The sequence below is a fragment of the Poecilia mexicana genome, unplaced genomic scaffold (assembly GCF_051168715.1).
Source record: "Poecilia mexicana isolate PSO_F unplaced genomic scaffold, ASM5116871v1 scaffold_23, whole genome shotgun sequence".
Classification (NCBI taxonomy): domain Eukaryota; kingdom Metazoa; phylum Chordata; class Actinopteri; order Cyprinodontiformes; family Poeciliidae; genus Poecilia; species Poecilia mexicana.
The window spans coordinates 14,719,145-14,739,905 of NW_028263392.1; the positions used below are offsets into that span (position 1 = coordinate 14,719,145).

General features: G+C 35.1%; 1 protein-coding gene across 5 annotated transcripts in view; it reads left to right on the forward strand.

Moving 5' to 3' along the window:
- Positions 1-20,761, forward strand: part of magi2a (membrane associated guanylate kinase, WW and PDZ domain containing 2a) — a 241,991-nt gene that overhangs the window by 145,714 nt on the left and 75,516 nt on the right. For all 5 annotated transcript variants that reach the window (XM_088003172.1, XM_015002568.2, XM_015002586.2 and 2 more), the window contains exons 5-6: positions 612-822; positions 4,529-4,608. In XM_088003172.1, the coding sequence (XP_087859298.1) occupies positions 612-822; positions 4,529-4,608 (291 nt within the window). The remainder of the gene's footprint in view (positions 1-611; positions 823-4,528; positions 4,609-20,761) is intronic.

Sequence of the window (20,761 nt, forward strand, 5' to 3'; positions counted from 1 at the left end):
TATTCTTGACTGAAGCTCAGTACCTTCCGCCTGTGGGCATGTTGGGCGTGAAGCTTTCCTGCTGCTGCTCTCGGCTCAGTAGCAGCCGTGTGTGTCTGTAGATGGACAGTGTGGTCTGACCAGCACAGCTGAAGGGGAATCAATAGAGCACAGCGGTCTCTGTGATCTGAGCAGTTCACTAACTCTCACTTTCCCTCCCATAGATTATCTCTCAATCCCTTCGCTTTCATTTGTTCCCCTCACTCCGCTCTCCTCCTCCAGATCTCCTCTGGGAAAGAGACACTTGGCATCTCTTCCCATTTTTCTTCCTGTGACACTTTCACACAGCACCACAACTCAAAGTAGAGCATCTCTGCCTGCTTCTGTCTCAATCTTTACTGTCTCCTCTCCTTTATTCATCTTTCTGTCTCGTTAACCTCCCTGCCTTTCCCCTGAGTCACTGCCTCCTATCCCTTCCCAATCCCTCGTTCCTATATTTATGCCTCAATCCGTCACTTCTCTGGGGTTTTTTCGCCTTTCCTGTCTTGTCTTTCACTCTCCTCTCCTCACCTCTTGTCCTTTCCATCTGAGAATGTCGAACCTGACTCTTCCTTACCTTGTTGTCACCTCAGAGTCGAGCGAGCACGAAGACAAGAGCACAGATGCTTCAGGGGACGTCGGACCTCAGAGTAACCCGGCAGAGGCCCCGGCAGAGGTTCCCCAGGAGGACGGCCAGTCCCCGAAGACGGTGGTCCCCAAACCAGAGGAGAACGACGAGCTAGGACCGCTGCCTGACAACTGGGAGATGGCTTACACCGAGAAAGGAGAAGTCTACTTCATCGAGTGAGTAGAAACTAATCAGACGCAGGTGGAGAAATTGCTCAAACACTGTGCTTAACGTGTAAATAAACTGACAAAAATGCAGTCTAGTAAAAGTAAAAACATTTTTACTTGAGTGAAAGTAAGTCCTTGCTTTTAAAAAATTACTTGTGCAAAGCTCACATTTTGAACCATTTTGCACTCCATTTTACACACTTTCATTCTTCCATTTGGATCTTAACTGCTTCTAAAAACAGCTTTAAAAATACAGCCAGACATTTTCTGGCAGTAAGTTGGCATTTTTTTGGTGTCTAGAAAATGAGTCATTCAAAAACCTCCGTAATTTAAAGTCACAAATAAGCAGACTCTACCCCGTTACCTAGCAACCCCAGCGGAATTCCATCCGTTACTTAGCAACCCCTGCGGCATTCCGCCCGTTACCTAGCAACCCAAGCAGAGTTCCAGCATGTTTGCTTGGATTTAAAGTGACAAAACCCCATAAGAAATAATAAAACTATGAAAAACTTTGATATGTTCAATATTTACCTTATCTGCTGTTTGTCTTTCTGTGCTTTCTGAGAAAGTAATATCTAAAAATTAGAAACTCATCAGTGTATTTAATTTAAAGGGATGTTACCAATGCATTGCATGGAAGCTTTACTCAGAGATTTATCCACTACATGATGATTAATACTTTTTAAATGTTGCCTCCATTAATGTTAAGAACAAAGGGGCAAAAAAAATTTAGTGAAAAAGGATTTTTTTAAATAGAAAATTTTACCCAACTCAATAAATTTGAAATAAAGTGACAAATTGTAAAAATTTGTCTCATTTTTAGAATGTATTTTCCACCAAATACAGTTTTTGCAGACTCTGTACACTTGGCTTCTTTTTTTCCTGCTTAATCTCTTAATGATCCAATGTTTACCTTTTTATTGCATGCTACACTCTACTCTCGCTAAAATGCTTGCTCTGAGACAAAATAAATGGGTGCATGGTGCTTTAATAAGGATTTAAAAGTCCCCAGAAATCCAGTCTTCTTCTGAACTATGCTGTAAAAAGCTCATTGCAGTTGTTAGTGCTTTACAGCTGCAGTAAAACTGTAGGTGAGTCTTTATTCTGCAAGAATAATGGAGTTGCCGTGTGCTTTTGAATTGGTGTGAAGGGAATTCAGCGTGTATTTAGAGACTGGTTCTTATGCACACACTAATAAAGTTCAAGCAGACATAATTTTTGCTACATGACTGAGTCATTTCTTGACTGGATCCTTCAAACTAGCTTGAAATGTGTGTTCAGCAGCCATACATGACGACTTTCTGTCTTCATTAACAACAGCAGCAAACTTTTAATCCCTCCCCCCCACTGGAGATGACTTCTTGTGGCCCACATCCACCGAGGACATTACCCAATTAATTTGCTTTGCCCCCCGAAGTGGCAGCTTGCTAATCGCTGTTGCCAAGACGTTGCTTATCTGCGATTGGCCGCCACATGAGATCAGTTTATTTATCTACAGGCCTGAAAGTGAAGCAGCTGCAGAGAAGAGCTGACAAAGTTAAGGTTAAAAACAGCAATGGCGATTTAAAGCAGCAAAGATTGAGTGGGGGGGACGAGGAAGTGATGCAGGCTGACTATAAATATCAATTGATGACAAGAGTAGAAAGGGAAATGAGTCAACGAAGAAAGAGGAGGACAGATGGAGAAGAATCAAACAGGAAATAAAACAAGCTCACCTGGAAGAGCATCCCACCTTGGCTCCATGCTGAAGGTGGAGCTTCATTTATCTCCTTTAAAGTGCGTCCAGCTTCCACTTTGTCTTCTATTTTTAGCTCTGGGGAAGCCAGCGTCAGTTTCATCCATCAGTCCAGTTCAGTAGAGGACAGAGAAGTGGAACTAAAACTGAGATACTCAAATATTTTTTCCTTAAAATACGATTTAATGACTCACGACCACATGCTATTCCCCCAAGCTACTTCTGTGCCTCTCAGCACATTTGGGTTTCACACATTTACTGGTTTTTGCTGGAAAATTAACAGCGTGTTCCAAGATGAACAAGTGTGTATTATTGCAAATCATAAACACTTTGATACAGCTCTGATATCTCAGTGTTGGTATTTCTAAATAAAAACCACATTGAGCTCATAAAAGCTTCCATTATTAGTGACATTTGAAGGGGAACTGTTATGTAAAAAATCACATTTTGCACTTTTTTATACTTTCATTTGGGTCTCAAATGTTTCTAAAAAAAATCCACCCAGACATTTTTTTGGGCAGTAATTTGATGTTTTTTGGTGTCTTTAAACAAATCATTTCAAGAACCTTCGGAGTGTAAAGAAACAAATAAGCAGACACTGACCCGTTACCTAGCAACCCCAGTGGAATTCCGCCCGTTACCTAGCAACCCCAGTGGAATTCCGCCCGTTACCTAGCAACCCCAAGTGGAGCTCCAGCATGTTTGGTAAGCTGGTTTTACCACTGTAGGCGCTGTACAATGGCTGTTGGACGAGTGGAAGTGCTTTGTTGTTGACTTACTATCCAGAAACCACTTGCTGCAGTCTTGTTGATTGTGCAGAAGGCTTCACTTCTGCTTTTCAAAGATGTACGATTGTATAATTGCAGATTTGTTGGCATCCATTTTCACATGCGGGTGAAAAGGTTGAGTCAATGTTGAACTGAGCTGACTAAAATCTAATTATCTAAGAAAAAAATATTTTTTACAGTCCATAGATTTAGCTTAACCTGTTCACGGAAGCATAAAGGGTCACATTTACAGCTTTTTCATTCCAAATAAGGTGCTAAAATAATTAATAACACTTCATTTTATAAACATTTTAGCTGATGTATTATTACCTAACACAAAGCCTCTTTGAGCCTGCAGTGTATCATATGTCTTTAAGACCAATATATTCTCCACAAGAACAAAGAAATGTGTTCTTTTACTCGAGGTTTGAAGGATAAAAACATCCTTTGTGGACAGGACATTTAATCTCTCACTACAACTGAAGTGCAGAACTCCTGGGTCTCTTCCACTTCGGTGTTTGACAGCTTAGTGACTGCAGCCACTTGAAATCTCCGACATATGATGCATTTGTTTCTCAGACACTACACAAAAAAGATGTTTTACCAAGATAATGTATCAAGAACAAGCTAAGCTGTTCTTCCAGCAATGAGAGAGACGATGATTTAAAACACCAAAACAAAAAAGTTACTTTTTCAACTGGCGGATTATTTCACTTCTTCGTGGTTTTTGCTGGTGGTAACGTCTGGTTGTTGATCATGTGTCTCGTGATGTGAAAAAAATGTTTCCATTGCAGTTTTGCTCAATAAACCACATTTTTCAATAGCAATCGTCATGTTTCCATTAAGCAAATTTACTTTCAAAATTTCAAATTGTGCTATTATACAGTCAGTGTAAATGCAGCTACTAGCTAACCTGAGTCCAGTTTGCTTATTTAGCCTCTGGAAAATGTTTCCTAATCATTCTATCGATCTATCTGCCCATCTGTCGCTTCTTCTACCCTCTTCCTCTGCCTCCTAATGAGCGACAGTACGCTAATTAAAAATAATGATTCCTCTTCAGTTCCCGTTGAGTGTTTTTAACTTTTCGGAGGCGCACGTTCCTCTCTGATGAGCCGAGTTAGGAGTCCACCAGCCTCGCCTCTTTGTTGGAAGCCTCCTCTCTCTCAGCGCCGACCGCAGTCCCGCTCACTCGCTCTCTGGTTTGTCTCTGCAGCCACAACACGAAGACGACGTCGTGGCTCGACCCGAGGCTCGCCAAGAAGGCAAAGCCGCCGGAGGAATGCAAAGAGGATGGTGAGTGCTGCATGTCCACCACTTCTCGCACTCATCGATATCGGCTGCATTTATTTCACTAAATTAAACCGCTCGGCGTGATAAGAAGCAGCAGCTTTGACGCTTATAAATCATTTTTAAATGTTGGATTGTTGCTTTCTTGTATGCAATTAATGTACTGATAACGTCAGCGGTTGAAGCGGCGTCCAGGTCACAAAGACTTCTTTATCCTGGAACCGAGGGAGAGCTGAAGTGTCGCTTAGCCGCCCACACTCTCCAACGGAAAAGAACGGAGGAATATCAATGCAGCAGAAATTAGAGAAAAACAAATAAAACACACAAGCGCTGTCGTCTTCATGAGAGTTTTTTATTAACTTGTGAGCGAGAAAGAATTAAATGGATTTGAATCGATCAATATCGTCTTAAAAATGACCCTTGAAAAGAAAGTTTATAATATATTACATGTTGTTGTTTTTCTAAAAGAGATTCAGTGGATTAGCTTTCAGTTTATCACAGAAATACTTTTGCAGCTGCACGAATTTCCGACTTTTCCTCCAACATGAAAGATGGAAAAGATAAAAATCTCCAAGATGATGAAATGACACGGAAACAAAGACGGAGACACCAATGAGGAATTAGTCCAAATGTGATCGAGTCTTTTTATCTGCAGCACTTCCGACCCAATTTTCACACTCAAGACGCTCAAATACTGAAGATATTACTGATGTTTGAGAGAACTGCTTTTGATCAGACCACGTGTTTTATCAGCTTAGATTTTCCCATGTGAAAGAAATGAATCTAAAGTCTTAAAAAACTCTTCCACACATCTGTAGTTATTTTATGTGTATTTTGCACAAATAATACTCAAGATATTTAAGAAAAAACTGTAAAATCACAAAATTCTTGAACTTTGGCAAAAACAGTAGATGTAATTTTAAATGTCATGGTTTAAAAGTTGCAATTAATTATATTTTTAATCCTGATTCGGAAGCATCACCACTTTTTAGTCAAAAGTGACCCACTGAAAAAAGGAAACAAGTGATTCAACTTTTAAAAAAATAGAGTTTATCCAAATAAATGCATTAAGTTTATTATGTTGTCATGACAAACAGACGTAAATAAATTACATTTTATTACATTTAACAAATTAATTTTGAACTCCATTGTGTTTTTTCAGTGTAGTAGCTGGTTACATTTATTTGAGCAACTTTTTTCGGCAAAAAAAAATTACTACACTGTAATTTTAACTTTTCCCTGAGTAATATGTAGCTTCAAACTTGAGTAACTAAATACTTTGTTAGCAAGCTAAATGTTTTAAGCTAGCTAAAATGCAGCTTCAAACTAAATCTTTAGTTAGCAAGCTAAATATTCAGATTGAAAGGAATATTTAACAACAGATTGAAGTTAAATAATTAGCTTAACAAAATATTTATAGATTAAAATATTACTCCATAAATTTGTGGAGCTAAATATTTGCTTACAAACTGAAAATGTTGCTTAGAACTAAATATTTAGTTTTCAAAGTAAATATTTAGTTTTCTAGTTACTTAGCTTATGTTTTTAGTGAGCTAAATATGTAGCTTCAAACTTAATCTTTAGTTAGCAAGCTAAATATTCAGATTGAAGTTATATATTTAGCTTTCTAGCTAAATGTTAGCAAACCAAATATTTTGCAAGCTAAATATTTAGCTTCAAACTAAATATTTAAATTGTAGCTAAATATTTGGCTTGCTAACTCAGTAATAGCAAACAAGTCAAATATTTAACTTCACTCTAACTAATTAGCTAAAAGCTAAACATTTAGCTTCTAGCTAAATATTTAGCTTGCTAACTACAAGCTAAACTGAATACTTAGCTTATTCATCTTGCTAACTAAATGTTTAATTTGGAACTTTGTCATAGATAAATTAATGAATAACATGGTAAAAAATGAACCCCAGCTGAGATTATTGCTGTTAGTTTTAGACTGTAATAAAAAAAATCCCCCCGTTAATTAGTCATTTAATGAGCGGCAGGTGTGAACTTGAGTAAGCTGAATTCTGTGGCAAGTTTATTAAAATTAGCTTAGATAAATTTACTACATGTTACAATATTTCACACATCCTTTATTTTCAGTTGAATTGTACAAAATAATCTTCAAAACAGAAGTAAAACAAGATGCTTTACCAGGGTCACATTTTCCCATAACACACCTTTAATATCCTCTCTATTTCTCTACAATGTTACATAATAAGCCAAAAGCCTGCACAGCCTGTGGCACCAGCCACCCCTGGGAGCTTAGCTCAGTTTTGGATAAAAAAGCTACCTCTGTAAGTTTAGTATTGATTGGTGGGAAGGTGTGAGTGTGTGTGCCTGCAGGTGTGAGTGTGTGTGTGCAGCTATGTACCGATAAGCACTAAGAGGATCGCAGGGTGGAGTCTCTGGGGTGTGACGAGCCAACAGGCTGAAAGCAGGAGAGTGAAACTGCATAAAATGACTTTTTATGGCAAAGATGTGCAGCAGTGAATACAGAGAAGTCGACTTTTATCTGACTTCTTTTATCAGAAAGGTCGAAGTAATATGATGAGCCTGATCCGTTTGATTTCATTCCAATTGAGAGATTCATCCTTTAGCATCTCAGTTTATAAGGATTATAAAACACCTGCAATTCACTTTAAATTGGACTCTAGTTGGGTTCTTTTCACTGAAAAAATTATTTAAACCAATTAAATTCCTCTGTTTTATGATAAGCTAAATTTTTTACATAGTCATATCTTTGCTTTTACTCGCTTTTTGTTTTTTGTTTTTCTTTGTTTTCCTCTATTTAGCTGTTATTTTAGCAACTAAGTAGCCAATGCTGAGAAAGAATGTCTAAACCAACGTTTTCTTCCAAAGAAGCTAGACATTTGTCTTGTTCAGTAGTTTTTATGTCTTCTGAAGGTTTTGATTTCATTTGTAGTCCAGTCCTTCACTACAACAGCATAATATATCCTGATGGGTTTTTAGGAGCATCCAGGTCACTTCCCCAGAGTTTTTAATGCATCATTATGCAGGAGAATCCACAGTCTTGGTAACGGTCAACCTTTGAAAATGTATACGATTTGCTGTCACTCAAAATGTTTGGCAGGTTTTTTTGTTACAATTTTGGGTATATTTGTTTTATATTTATCATTTAGAAGTATCTCTGTTACAAAGTTGAATTTCAGACAATCTTAGAGTGGAACTAAGAGCGTAACTCTGATCAATTTTAAAAATTCCACAAAAAGTGGACGGAGCCTAATAAAATTGGGGGCGTGGTCAAGTGTGGGGCTGTACTCCCAACTCAGTATTTTTGCTATCTTAGCGACTTTGTTGCGATATTTAGCAGCTTTTAAGACTTTTCTGGCAATTTATTTTTTATTTTCAAAAACAACAAATCTACATTGCAAAAACAAAAAAATCTAAGTGTTTTTGTCTAGTTTCTAGTTAATCTTTTGTACACTTGAAAGAAGACACAACTAACTTATATATAGAATTTAGGAGCTAACCCTTTAACATAGCTCCTGTAAATACTATGCTGATGATATTATACTTCTTACTACTTTTAAAATGAGGCGTATTCAATGTTAATCATACAGGAATTTCTGAAATGTGAAGTGTTTCCTTGAATGAGTCTACACCTACATAAACTGCCATTTTATATGTTAAAACATCAAAATTTAAATAAACTTCAGTTGGTAAATCACATTTAAAGTCATGTCGTCTTCCATACATGTACCTACTTTCTGATTTTTAGTGTGTCTGAATGAAAAAACGCTTTTTTGGGTTCTTAAATTAATATCCACCTTTAAACACAACAGAGATTAATTGAGCTGTTTGGAGCTTCACATTTTTTTAGTAGATGAAGGTAAGCTCTGATATCACCTGCCAGATGAAAGTCTGTGCAGTGAAAATTATAATGTTCTGTATCTCACATGAACTGCAGCACCTGAAGTAAACGTTGTCACCTTTGGTTTAGAGAACAACTTGTTCTCTCTCATGTTTGAAGTCAGCTGCGACCCAAACACCAGATCCTGTCAAAACGCTGAGCGATGACGTACGACGGGTTTATTTGTTTCAAAGCAGCATCTTCTCCAGTGAAGGCAGAGCGCTGATATCACAGGCGCCTTTTAGTTGCATAACTCACTATATAAATCCCTTTCAGCCTCTCTGCCTTTATGTTTTCTCACCTCCTCTTTCTACCTCCAGATCTATCTTTGTCCTCTCCACGCCTCCCGTCTCTTTTTTTTTTTGTTTTGGAAGTAAAGAAGTAGGACAGACTCTTTAATTTCCTTTTTTTCTCTTTCTGTTATAGCAAATATTTGTTGGCTGGGTGAGAGGAAACGGAGGAACTGCTTGTTTCTTTTTCTCCTAATGTAAGCAAACATTAGGAGAAAGTATTTTATGTTACAGCCACAAACTCTGCTGTGTGTTTTAACTGGAATATACGTGATAAGACTAAAGGAAAGTGCTGCTTTATTACACAAGGGGTGACCAAAGTGTGGCCTGCGGGCCATCAGCGGCTCATTATAGTATTTCTATACGGCCTCTGAACATAATGGTTGATTTAGATGCAGGCGTTTAACTTTTATTTAGAGTAACGTGATTACAGATTAAAGTCTTACAATAGAAAATATTCTCTATAATGTGCATTAGCCTCATTCTGTAGGATTTTATGCTCATTTTGTTGGATTTTTGTATTTATTCTGTGAATTTAACACTTAATTTCTAGTGTCTGAAATTGTTCTTGAGGCAAATGGAACAATTTTATGGAAGAGAAAAAGTTTAATTGTATAAATTTTAGACTGGCCACTAAAGAAAAGCATAATCTTGACTTTTTTCCAAAATTCAAACTTTAATGTCAGAGTTTTTGTTTTTTTTTTCCTCAGAATTCTTTTTTGAAATTCAGAATTTTCTTCTTTCACAGAATTCTGATTTTTTTTCTCAGAAAATCAGAGAAATTCTTTGACTTTCACAGTCATAAAGAAGCTCAAACATTCTGGCACATATTTCTAAACTGGCACCTCAAAATCAACAATGACTTAAAAATAATTTAAACAATTTTAAGAAGTACTTACTGAATGCAGACGTAGCTTTTTATTATTGTTTTAACTGATTGCTAATAACTTTTTAAAATCCTTTATGGAACAACCAGCCCTATAAGATCATTCTTGGTCTTGATGTGACCCAAAAAGAAAATTAGTTTGTTGTAGAATAACAAACTGGAGTTTGAATAAAGTGAACAAAACAACAGCTGATGTTCATGCATCCTTAGATTCTCTAAATTTCTCTAATTTTTTCTGGTTAAAACTGAGTCATTCATTCCCACTGTTGCCACATGCTTGCTGAAAGTTTCTGATTTGATTCAATCAGCTGAGAAAAAGTTGAAAGTTTTATGAATTAAAGACTGAATTTCATTCTGTTTTTAAAGCTAAGATGAAATTCATGTAAAAAAAAAAAATCAGGATTTGATTAAACCCTTAGGAATGTAAATACAATTTTCCAAGCCACTGCAGGAAGGTGAGTTCCAGCTGATAAATAATCTGTCAGATTGTTTATCCTGGTTCCTGCAGACGGTTCAGCGGCGTGAATGAACACTGACAGGGAGCGGGATTATAACTCCGGTGATGCTCAGGTTTGAAGGATGTTAATCGTATTACAGAGCTCCTTTGTCTTCCGCTTCCACGAATCCCCCGCAGACATCGCGCGTCTGCATATAGAGCGGCTTGTAATTACATTCTGATCATGTGAGGGGAGAAGTTATTAACCGTCTCACACCGACAAACGTTGGGCTCACACTTTCTTCTTCTTTGTTCTCTCCTGGGGAAACAGCAAAGCTTGCGTTAAACCCATTTTTCTATCTCTTCTCTGAACCGCAGTGGGTCTATTTCCCTTTAACACATGCATCTTTGGCTGCAAGTCACGATTATTTTAGTATTTGATTTTTTAATCGATAAGTTAGATGATTAATCGATTAATCGGATAAAAAATGTACACATTCTGCAGATTTTTCATTTTATAAACCAATAATTCGATAAACATTTTACTGCCTAAACTGCAACAACAAATCATTCCTTTAGTGAACTGTTGGTCAGTTGTAGATTGAGAACTTTTTGCATCAATCAATCAATAATTGGACGGCAAAACCTGCTTAATTTAACATTATTATTATTACTATTTTTAGATAAAGGTTATTTTTTTAAATCCTAAATTCAAATTGTACAAATATTTTTTATATAGTTTTGGTTCTGTGTGTTCTTTCAGAATATTGCCTTTTTTACTAAATTAGTTGATCGTTTCAATAATCAACTGATTAATCATGATTAATTGTTTTAACCTTAAACTAAATCAAAAGATGCAAATACATTTGGGTTAGGCTTTTTAAACTAAGATTTTTTTTTTTTTTTTTTTTTTTGCCTAAAACACAAAAATAAAACATTTTTTTGGTGGATGGTTCGTCATTCACCAAAGGAATGACACAACAGTGTTTAAATTAACCGATTAATTGAATAGCTTAGAAGTTTTGGTTTCATTACTGTTTTGTGTGTTTCAGCAAATGGCCTTTTTCTGGTCTGTATACTCCAGTTAACGATTAATCAATTACAAAATTAGTTGACGAGTATTGCAGTTGGTCATGATTAATCACGATTAATCGTTTTAGCCACACTCCGTATGTCCAGAAATGTTAAAGTTTCACTTTTGCAGCGTTTCCTAATTTTTCAACATGACTGTCGCTTCTTAAAAATGAAAATTCATCCCTCAGATTGATTTTTAATAGACTTGAGATTGATACGTCCAGGCAAATCTCCATCTCTTCTACCAACTCAGACTTTTCTCTGCCGACTCTGATAGATTTCTCGGTCGTCTCTCCTTTTTTACGCTGGAAGTTTTTTAGGGGACACAGCGTGTGTGTGCGCAGTCCTACAGGTGAGTTATTATAGACGTAGAGACGCGGCGCCCTCCTTCACCTTGAGGCTCCTGCGTCAGTCGGTTCGGAGCGGCGTAGAGGGGAGGTGCGGCGTTGCTGTCTGCGACATGATTGATGCGTGTATTTTGAGAGCATCCCCAACAGAGCATGCCTGGGGCCTGGAGATTGGAGCAGGAATCCGTGTGTGTGTGTGTGTGTGTGTGTGTGTGTATGAAATTAGCTGTCAGTGCTACTTCATACCAGTCAGTTTTCTTTCTTTTGGCTTAACCGTGTTGTTAAAATTTCAATAAATGTTTAAATCACTACAAAGTTTTGCAGCAGTTTTCAACCTCCTGCTTTTAAACATTTCATAATAACATCGACTTTTCTGGGTTTTAGTTGTCGCCTTCAGCAAAAGCCAAAAAATTAAAGAATATGTTGCCTTCTGGAATTACATTCATGCCTGATCATGGAAATTAAAAATACATATACTATATATATTGAACTTTTTTTTCATGTATCTAAGCTAAAATTACACATTTCCTTATTTTTTGTTTTTAAAACAGGACCTTTATTTTTAAATTTAGAGGTTTTATCTCTAAATGGCTGTTTGGGGTATAAAAATGACAGTTTTGCATGTTTGTAATAAGTCATAAAAGAAATTTTTAAAATATTGTGAGCATGTTTTGGTACATTTTTCATTTCAACATTTTTAGAAATACCACAAATCAGGAAAGCAGGAATTGACGAATGTCTCAAGTTAGTTTAAAATTCATGCATGGAAAACTCTCCTTTAACAGGAAGAAACCTCTAGCAGAACCAGAACCGAAATAGCCTGAATACATATAGAATACACAATAAATTAAAATAATCCACATTTGATGGTAAAATAAAGCTTAAGCAATATTTTAATAGTGAACATCTACAAATTTAATGACTCAAAATGAAAGAAAATCTGAGGGTAAATATTCCTCTTTTGGCATTTAAACAGGCTTTTAAGGGTTAATTTAGTTCTGATGTGGTGAAAAAGTATTTTATGTTTTTCGGGATATTTGTAAGTCGTTGAAGCAGTTGGTTTGAATTTTGTGTCTTAAGGAACACCATCATGTCTTTTTTGTTATGTTTGTAAATGATTTTTATTGTAATATTTGTTTGTGGTGTTGTGCACTGCAAAAACACAAAATCTTACCAAGTATTCTTGGTCCAGTTTCTGGTCCAATTCGCTTAGCTTTCTTGAAATAAGACAAAACTAACTCAAAATTAACTTTTCAACAAGATATAGGGGTTTCTTTTAAGTCACTAACTCCTTAATAAAAGTTTTAGTTCTTCTGGCTGATTGTTTCACTTTTAACAAGACATTTTTCCCGTGTTATAAGTGAAACAATAAGTACTTTCACTCTCAATTTAAAGGAATTATCAACTTAAAACAAGCTGAAAAGTAAATTGTACTTTGTTTTTTCTTATTTAAAGATATTTGTACTATAAATTAGACCAAAATACTTGGTAAGGTTTTGTGTTTTTACAGTGTAGCTGCATTATTGAATAAGCTTTGTGCAATTCAAAGCCAAAACAGCCCATCATACTGCCACCACCATGCTTTAAAGTTGATTTCTGATAAGATTAACTTGATTATTGTTTAATAGCTCAATATTTTTCCGTCTGTGATGTTAAAACTCTAAATTTTATGTCAGTACTGCATAAAATGACTGAGATTGTTTAAATACATATAACTTGATTAATCTGAAATTTATTCTCTGAATAATACTCAAATACAATGTTTTAATCATTTAATCAATATTTAATCATTTAATCAATATTTAATCACTATAGTGATATATCACTTAAAGTCCTTAAAGAGACAAAAATCAAAGGTGTTAGTAAAGTAACGGTGAAAGTTTTCATGGATTCAGAGCTGTGACTCAGTTCAGTTCATCTCTTTATGCGCCTGGAACATCGAGATAAACTCGAAGCTTAGAAAAACAAAATCTGTTTTTCTTCTTTTGTTCTTAATCTGCCACCTGACAGGCTTTCAGTCGGAAACCTGCGAGTCGTTCCGGCGCCGTGAGTACGACGATGCTGATTTCCCAGAATGCCTTGCAGGAAAAACAAAGCTGTGAACACAAGTCACATCCGACAGAATCACAACAACTTTAACATTTCTTTGACTCTTTTCACATTTTTGCCACATTTAATCACCTTGGCTGTGAGGAAAGATGCCGTTTCCATGGGAACCGGATGTTAACACAATTTTTCTGCTCCTGTTTTATTTTTTTTATTTTTTTATTTTTTTTAAACAAACGCTACTTGACAAATTGTTGGTTTATGAGTTTAAGAGCAAAAGGTCACTTTTTTGTTCACAAAGAATTTCTGATGAATTTATTAGCATCAAAGATTTTGTTGTGGATCAACGATTTTCTCATAAACCACATACTTTCTTACAAATATCTAAAGATTACATTTTATGGAAAAAGATTAAGGCCAAACAAAAAATAAAATTCAGATGTTTTTTTTTTCAAAATCCTGACTTTTTTCTCAGAATTTTGAATTTAATTTCAGAATTTTTCTTTCTTTTTCTTAGAATTCCAGCTTTTTCTTTGATTTTTTTTTTCCTAAGAATTGTGATTTTTCTCCTAAAATGTGACTTTAACATCACAATTCTGACCTTGTGCTCAAATTGCTGACTTTAATTTCATAATTTAGATTTTTTTCCCCACTCATAATTCAGTTTTTTCCTCAGAATTTTGACTTTAAATTCCAAATTCTGACTTTAATTTCAGAATTTGTATTTTATTTTCTCAGAATTCTGACTTTTTTTTTTTATTCCAAATTCTAACTTTAATCTCAATATCTTACTTTGATTTCAGATTGTATTTTATTTTCTCAGAATTCTGGCTGTAATCTCAGAATTTGAACTCTTTTTAAATTAGATTTTTTTCCCTCAGAATCCAAATTGTTTTAATTATTTATGAACCATCAGGCAAATCTTGTCTTACAACTTAAGTCTATGAAACAGTGTGGATAAAGTGAAGCTTTCCAAATCCTGTAACAAGGAAGAAACAGTTTTGTGAATATTTTCATACACTAACAACATAATTGAAAAATCTTTGGTTATGTATTTGGATTTTGACATCATATGGCACATAATTATAATTTAAAGTCAAAATTCTGAGAAAATAAAGTCAGAATCCGGCTTTTGAATAGTTAAAATCTGTCAATATTTGACATTTCTGCTCTGTTCTGGTGACTGAATGACCCACTAATTGACTTTTCTGTTGTCCAGATGTGAAAAGTTGGAAAATCTTTGGTTAGACCAAAATAGGATGACTTACTCACATATTCCAGCATACTGGAAACACAAAACAGAACACAGAGGACCATTTATTGGAAACCAAACTAGAGTTTTGGTCCTGCTCTGTTAATGCATTACTACATTTCTTGGCCGATTATCCCCAGGTTTCCAAACGGAGGCAGAATAAATCAGCAGCTGCAGCGCCTGCTGCGTTTCGGTGCTTTTAAACCACCTCTTTATTCTCAGCCCTGTTCACCCCTTCAGTCAAGCTGAAGGTGTTAAATTGGCGGCAGGTGAGGTTTTCTCTGCCGGGTCATTTTCATCCGTCAGTGAGGTTCAGAGAAAATCACATCTGACAGGGCCGCAGAGCGTCGCTCAAAGCGCTCGGCATCTCTTTTTACTCTGTTTTTGATTATAACCGACAGGCTTTCATCTCAAAATATGAAGAATTTCCTCATTTATTTGTTCTCCAGTTCCTTAAACTACAAGTAATTATTATCTTAGCCTACAATGATTCACTTCAGAGTGATATCTTCATCTTACATGTGATGGTATCTCATCCTAAAGCCTTAAATGTTACTTATTGCTCTTCCTTAAACAGGTTTATGGCCTATACAAAATATATTCTTTACATTTTTCCATAAAATCATTCTTAGATAATGAGATTTTAGTCTGTTCAGTTCGATATTTACTTAACGTTTACACTCACACGTAAAAACAGATGCACAATTATGCAGCCATACATCTGTGAAAAGCACAAGTGGAACCTCCTGCACAACCAACAAGAATGCAACAAGTGGTTTCTGAATAGTAAGTCAGCAACAAAACACATTTTTTTCTTTTTCTATTTTTTTCTTTCCAGCATCTATTGTACAGTGGTAAAAGCAGCTGACCAAACATGTTGGAGCTCCGCTTGGTTGCTAGGTAACGGAGCATTGCCCGTAGTATGTAACTCAATTGGCAGGTTTTTGAAACGGCTTATTTTCTTTTAAGCACTTGGGCTGTTTTTAGAAACAGAATAGAAGCATAAGAACATTTAAAATGTGAATTTTGCCTCATAAGTTCCGTGTAAACGCTTCTAAAACAGAAATTACCTGTGAATAATTGTAAAATAAAATAGTATATCTTTGTACAAACACCAGGCTTTCATCATCTTGAGGACGGCAGCAGGCTAATTCCCAAAAGATCAGGCGAAATTAATTTCTCTCTGTAGTATCTGCAGATAATACCCTTAATTTATCCAGTGAGATGTGCACAGCTGCAGTTCTTATTATCACCAGATTAATTTTGTTGGATGAAATGTATCACATTTTTTTAATTTTAACTCAGTGCTGTTTGTTGTTCACACTAAGGCACCTGAATTATTCCCAGCTCTTTATGTTAAAAGCAATCAGCTGAAAAAATTAGGATGATGTTGTTAAAACTCCACAGGAAAGACAAAGACATAAAAACTAAATTACATGAATCTAAGTCAACCATCGCCAACCTGACCTCTGTTACTGAAAAATAAAACTCTAATGAAAACATTTAAATAAATGGACCTGCAGAAAGGAAAAGGCAGGAATGAAAATACAAAAATGAAAAGTGTAAATCTGATATTTTAACAAGATAAAATAAAGATTACCTGCAGCAACCGATAGAAGTAAAACCTGCATAAAAATGCCTTTATAATAAAAAATAAAATATGTTTTTAAGAAAAATAAAGTCTTTAAGAGTGGAAAAACGTAAAGTCAGCAGAAGATCCCATTAAAATGACACCTAATACACTGCAAAAACACAAAATCTTACCAAGTGGTTTTAGTCGAGTTTCCAGTGTAAATATCTTAGTTTTCTCTTTTTTTCTACTAAACTAACTTACTGGTAACTTTCAGCAAGAACAGAGCTTATTTTAAGTCAATAATTCCTAAATATTGATTAAAAAAATACTAGTTCCACTGGTAGATTTCACTTACAACATGGGTGTCCAAAAGTGTGGTGCGTGGACCATTCATGGCCCCTTCACTGATTTTGTGCGGCCCCATACTATAATTACAAAATGACACAGATTTGGCCCGTAGATGCAGATAAATTGTTACAAATATAATTTTCCTACACAGGAAAACGTAAAGTAAAACAAAGTATTTGTGTTCTTATAGCCAGGTTCTAACAGAAGGTAAAATTAAGTTTATCCAGAAAGTTTTACTGAAATCTGCTTTTTTGACTCAAATTCCGTCATTAATTTAAATAAATTTGTTCAATCGAGCCCAATAGTAACTGAAAACTTTTTCAATACAGCAAAGTATTACATTTCTGCCAAAAAGACTCAGAAATTTTCTAGAAAAATAAGAAAATTTGCTAGAAAAAAAAAATTAGTTTAATAGAAATTTTCTTCATAAACATTTGGAAATTTCTGAATTTCAAATGATTGAAAATTTTTCTAGAAAATTTCAGTTTGCCAGAAAATTTCTGAGATTAAACACAAAATTTCTGAGTTTTGGGTGGAAAATTTCTCCTTTTATTCTATCTACAATGACCCTAAAACACAATCATAAAAATCACTTTCGAGTTTTGGATATTTTTTTTTCTTCACATTTTTCACTTATGAGTGAAATAATCTGCCAGTAGAACTTGTATTTTTACATCTATATTTAAGGAATTGTTGACTTAAAACAAGCTCCTTTATCTTGCTGTAGTTACTTGTAAGTTAGTTTTGTTTTATTTTATGTCTTCTAAGATATTTGCACTAGAAAGTAGATGAAAATACTTGGTAGATTTTGTGTTTTTGCAGTGTTCAGAGCTCAACTGACTAGATTTTTGCCTCTGTTGGCAAGAATAATTTCCCTCTGATCCGTCCAGAGTAAAGTTCTTCTCCTGCATGAATTGAATCAAAGGTGCACCAAGCAGCGAGATGTGACTCGAATTTTGGTGACTAAGGAAAGGTCTGCAGGCGGTGAAAATGTTTCAGTTCAGCGTCTTTGCTTTTCAAAGCTGCAAGAAATGAAGAAAGACCCCACAGACTCTGAAGGCTGTGTGGTTTGTCACACTCGAGTCCAAATTAGGCAAAAGGAGAATAAAAACCTTTTGAGCATGTAGCTCAACTTCAAAGACGGTTTCTCTCGGAGTCAATTTATTACGGGGAAATATGAAGGAAAGATTGAGGAGGAGAGGATGGTGCGACGCCTCCTAGTGGCAGGAAGATGTCTGTAGGTTGAACGTTTTAACTTGACTAGAAATTTTCCACAGGGACCATCTTAAAAATTACTTCAAATTCTGATTTTAAACATAATTTCATTCAAAAATATTGTCCTTAAAGTTGTTAGCACAATGCTAACTGAAAGAAAACACTGTAATGTCCTCAAACATGTTAAAATGAGACAAACCTTCTGAATAATTAACCAATTTCACTACTGAAACAATAAATACACTTTTTATTTCCTCTCATGTTAAATATTTTCACTAAAATGGTTAAAGGTGCTTCATTCTTGGTTTTTTATTCTCTGTAACCTGAAAAAGAAAACTGGTTCTAAGAACTGAAACATTTGGAGTATTATTAGTATAAAGAATTATAATTAATAATAATGAAGAAAACTCTGAGCATCCTCACTATGAAAAAACACAAAATCTTACCAAGTAAACTTTGGTTTAATTGCTAGTCCAAATAAATTAGTTTACTTGAAGTAAGATAAAACTAACATAAAAGCAACTTTTCAGTGAGATATAGCAGCTTGGGGTAAATAAACAATTTCTTAATAATGGTGAAAAAGTTGCAGTTCCACTCATAATGTGACATTTTTTCCATAACTTAAACAATCTGCCTGTGAAACTATTAGTTTTTTTTTATCAATATTTAGGATTTATTGACTTAAAAAAGTTGAAAAGTTACTTATTTCCGGTGTACACTAGAAAATAGACCAAAAATACTTAAGATTTTTGATTTTTTGCATAGAATTTTCTGCAATTAATTAGATTTTTTATATTTATGTGTTACTCCTTATTAAAGCGAGCCAATACATTTCTTGCCCTGTATTGTCTTATTTTATCCGGTTTTAATATGACTAGATTCATATAGTTTAACTTGTTTGACTAGAGAAATAATACATTTATGTTCTAGAAATCCATCTTTATACCCCTTATCCTGGTAAATATTAATTTATTCAAGCCATATTGGATTTAAATCAATTAGCAGATTTTACACTTTCATTCATTTATTGATTCTATTCATAAGTTTATTCACTTTTTTGTTGAGTTTCAGATTCTTGTTAACCCATTCCTACAATTTAGCAAATCTTGTGAACTTTAATCAACGTTTTTAAACATTTACCAACACTTTTCTGTCTCCTTCTCCCTTTCAGCAGTCCCAAATTGTACCCAATTATTTTAGCGGCTTATTAAAACAAACATATGAAAGAAGTGAGAATAGAAATCAAGTCGTAGCAAAACGCAGACTCTTTAACGGCCATGTCGTGTCTCTCTGCTGCTGAAATTCGAGCCATTTGTGGCTCCCTGCTGTTTCCTGTGGACGTTTGGATGGATAAGCGTTTCATTAGAAAGCCGCTGAGCTGCTTGACGTCCCTTTGATCTGCTGCACTCGTGTGTGTCCCACATGTGAATGATGTTGTGTGGAAGGACTCCCATAATCTGTATGCATGTGCACATGTACGTCGCAGCCTGTAAACGGTGAAAACAGTTATTAATGTTTAATAACTGGAGATGAGTGAATAAAATAGTGAAAAATCCTAGTGGTTTTTGACTAACTGTGGGTTATTCAGGGGACTCAGGTAGTTAAAAGGTCTTTTTCTGCTTTTTTTTTTTGTCATTATCCCGATCAAACTTACTTTACTTATCGAATTTGGTCAGATGCTTTTAATTAATTACCTATTGGTGTCATTTTTACACCACCTGAGTTGTACTTGGTCACTGTGTCTTTGTCACTGTGTGTATAAAACCATTTAAGATCCTGAAATAAAACCACTAATTATTTTTGGTTAATGTTTTAAGCTTAATTAAAAATTCAGCTAAACTGCTGTTGACCCATTTGTTTGGTGTTTCTGAAACATTTTAAAAAAAACAATCTTGAGGGGATTGTTAATCATTTGTGTAATTTGGTCTGTATGCAGTTGTATGATGGTCATTTGTAAATATATTTAATTCTTCCGTTGATTTTTGACATTTAAAGCAAGTTTGTCGTCTCCCAAACTTTGAAAACTCATGAATTTTCATGTTCTGAATCACATATTGAACCTTAAAGGGAACCTCTGATGCTTAAAACAAACAAAAAAAAACCTAGCCATTTTTTGCTAACAAGTTAATGTATTTTATTGTTTGTAAAAATGATCCATTTCAAAAACTTCTGGAATGTAAAGCCACACATCAGCAAGTTCTGCTAGCTCGTTACCTAGCAACCCAATCTGAGCTCCAGCAGTTTTGACCAACTGGTTCTTTAAGTTGAAATTAAAAAGTAATTTATTGATCCCAAAGAGAAATTAAATGTAGTTGTAACTCAAATTCATTAAGGACATATTGTAGATCAGTGTTTCTCAACCTTTTTTGGGCCAGCGCCCCCCTTTGGTGGGGGGTGGTAAAGAATTTGAAGGCTACTTTGTACTGACTATTATTTTATTATTAAAGTTACTATCACTATTGTAGATCTTTTGATTTTTATGCTTTTCTGTATTTATCATCAAAAATAATTTCCCAGACTGACATAAACCTTTTAAAACAACTGAAACATTTTCTGCATTCTGATTATTGAAATTTAAAAGTGCGGTGGTACCGTTGTTCTATCACACCCGTTTCATACCGGACCACGTACAGCACCGGCGTTATCGCTATAAAATGAACGCTCTCTATCGAGGTATCACCATGGAGGGATTTCCTTATTTAAATGGGTTCATTTTTCAGAGGGATACAAAGTGATGGCGTCGTGATTTTAGTAATTACATGTTTATAAGAGCGATTTTCTGTTGTCCTTCCATGGAAGCGGGCAGTTTTCAAATGGAAAT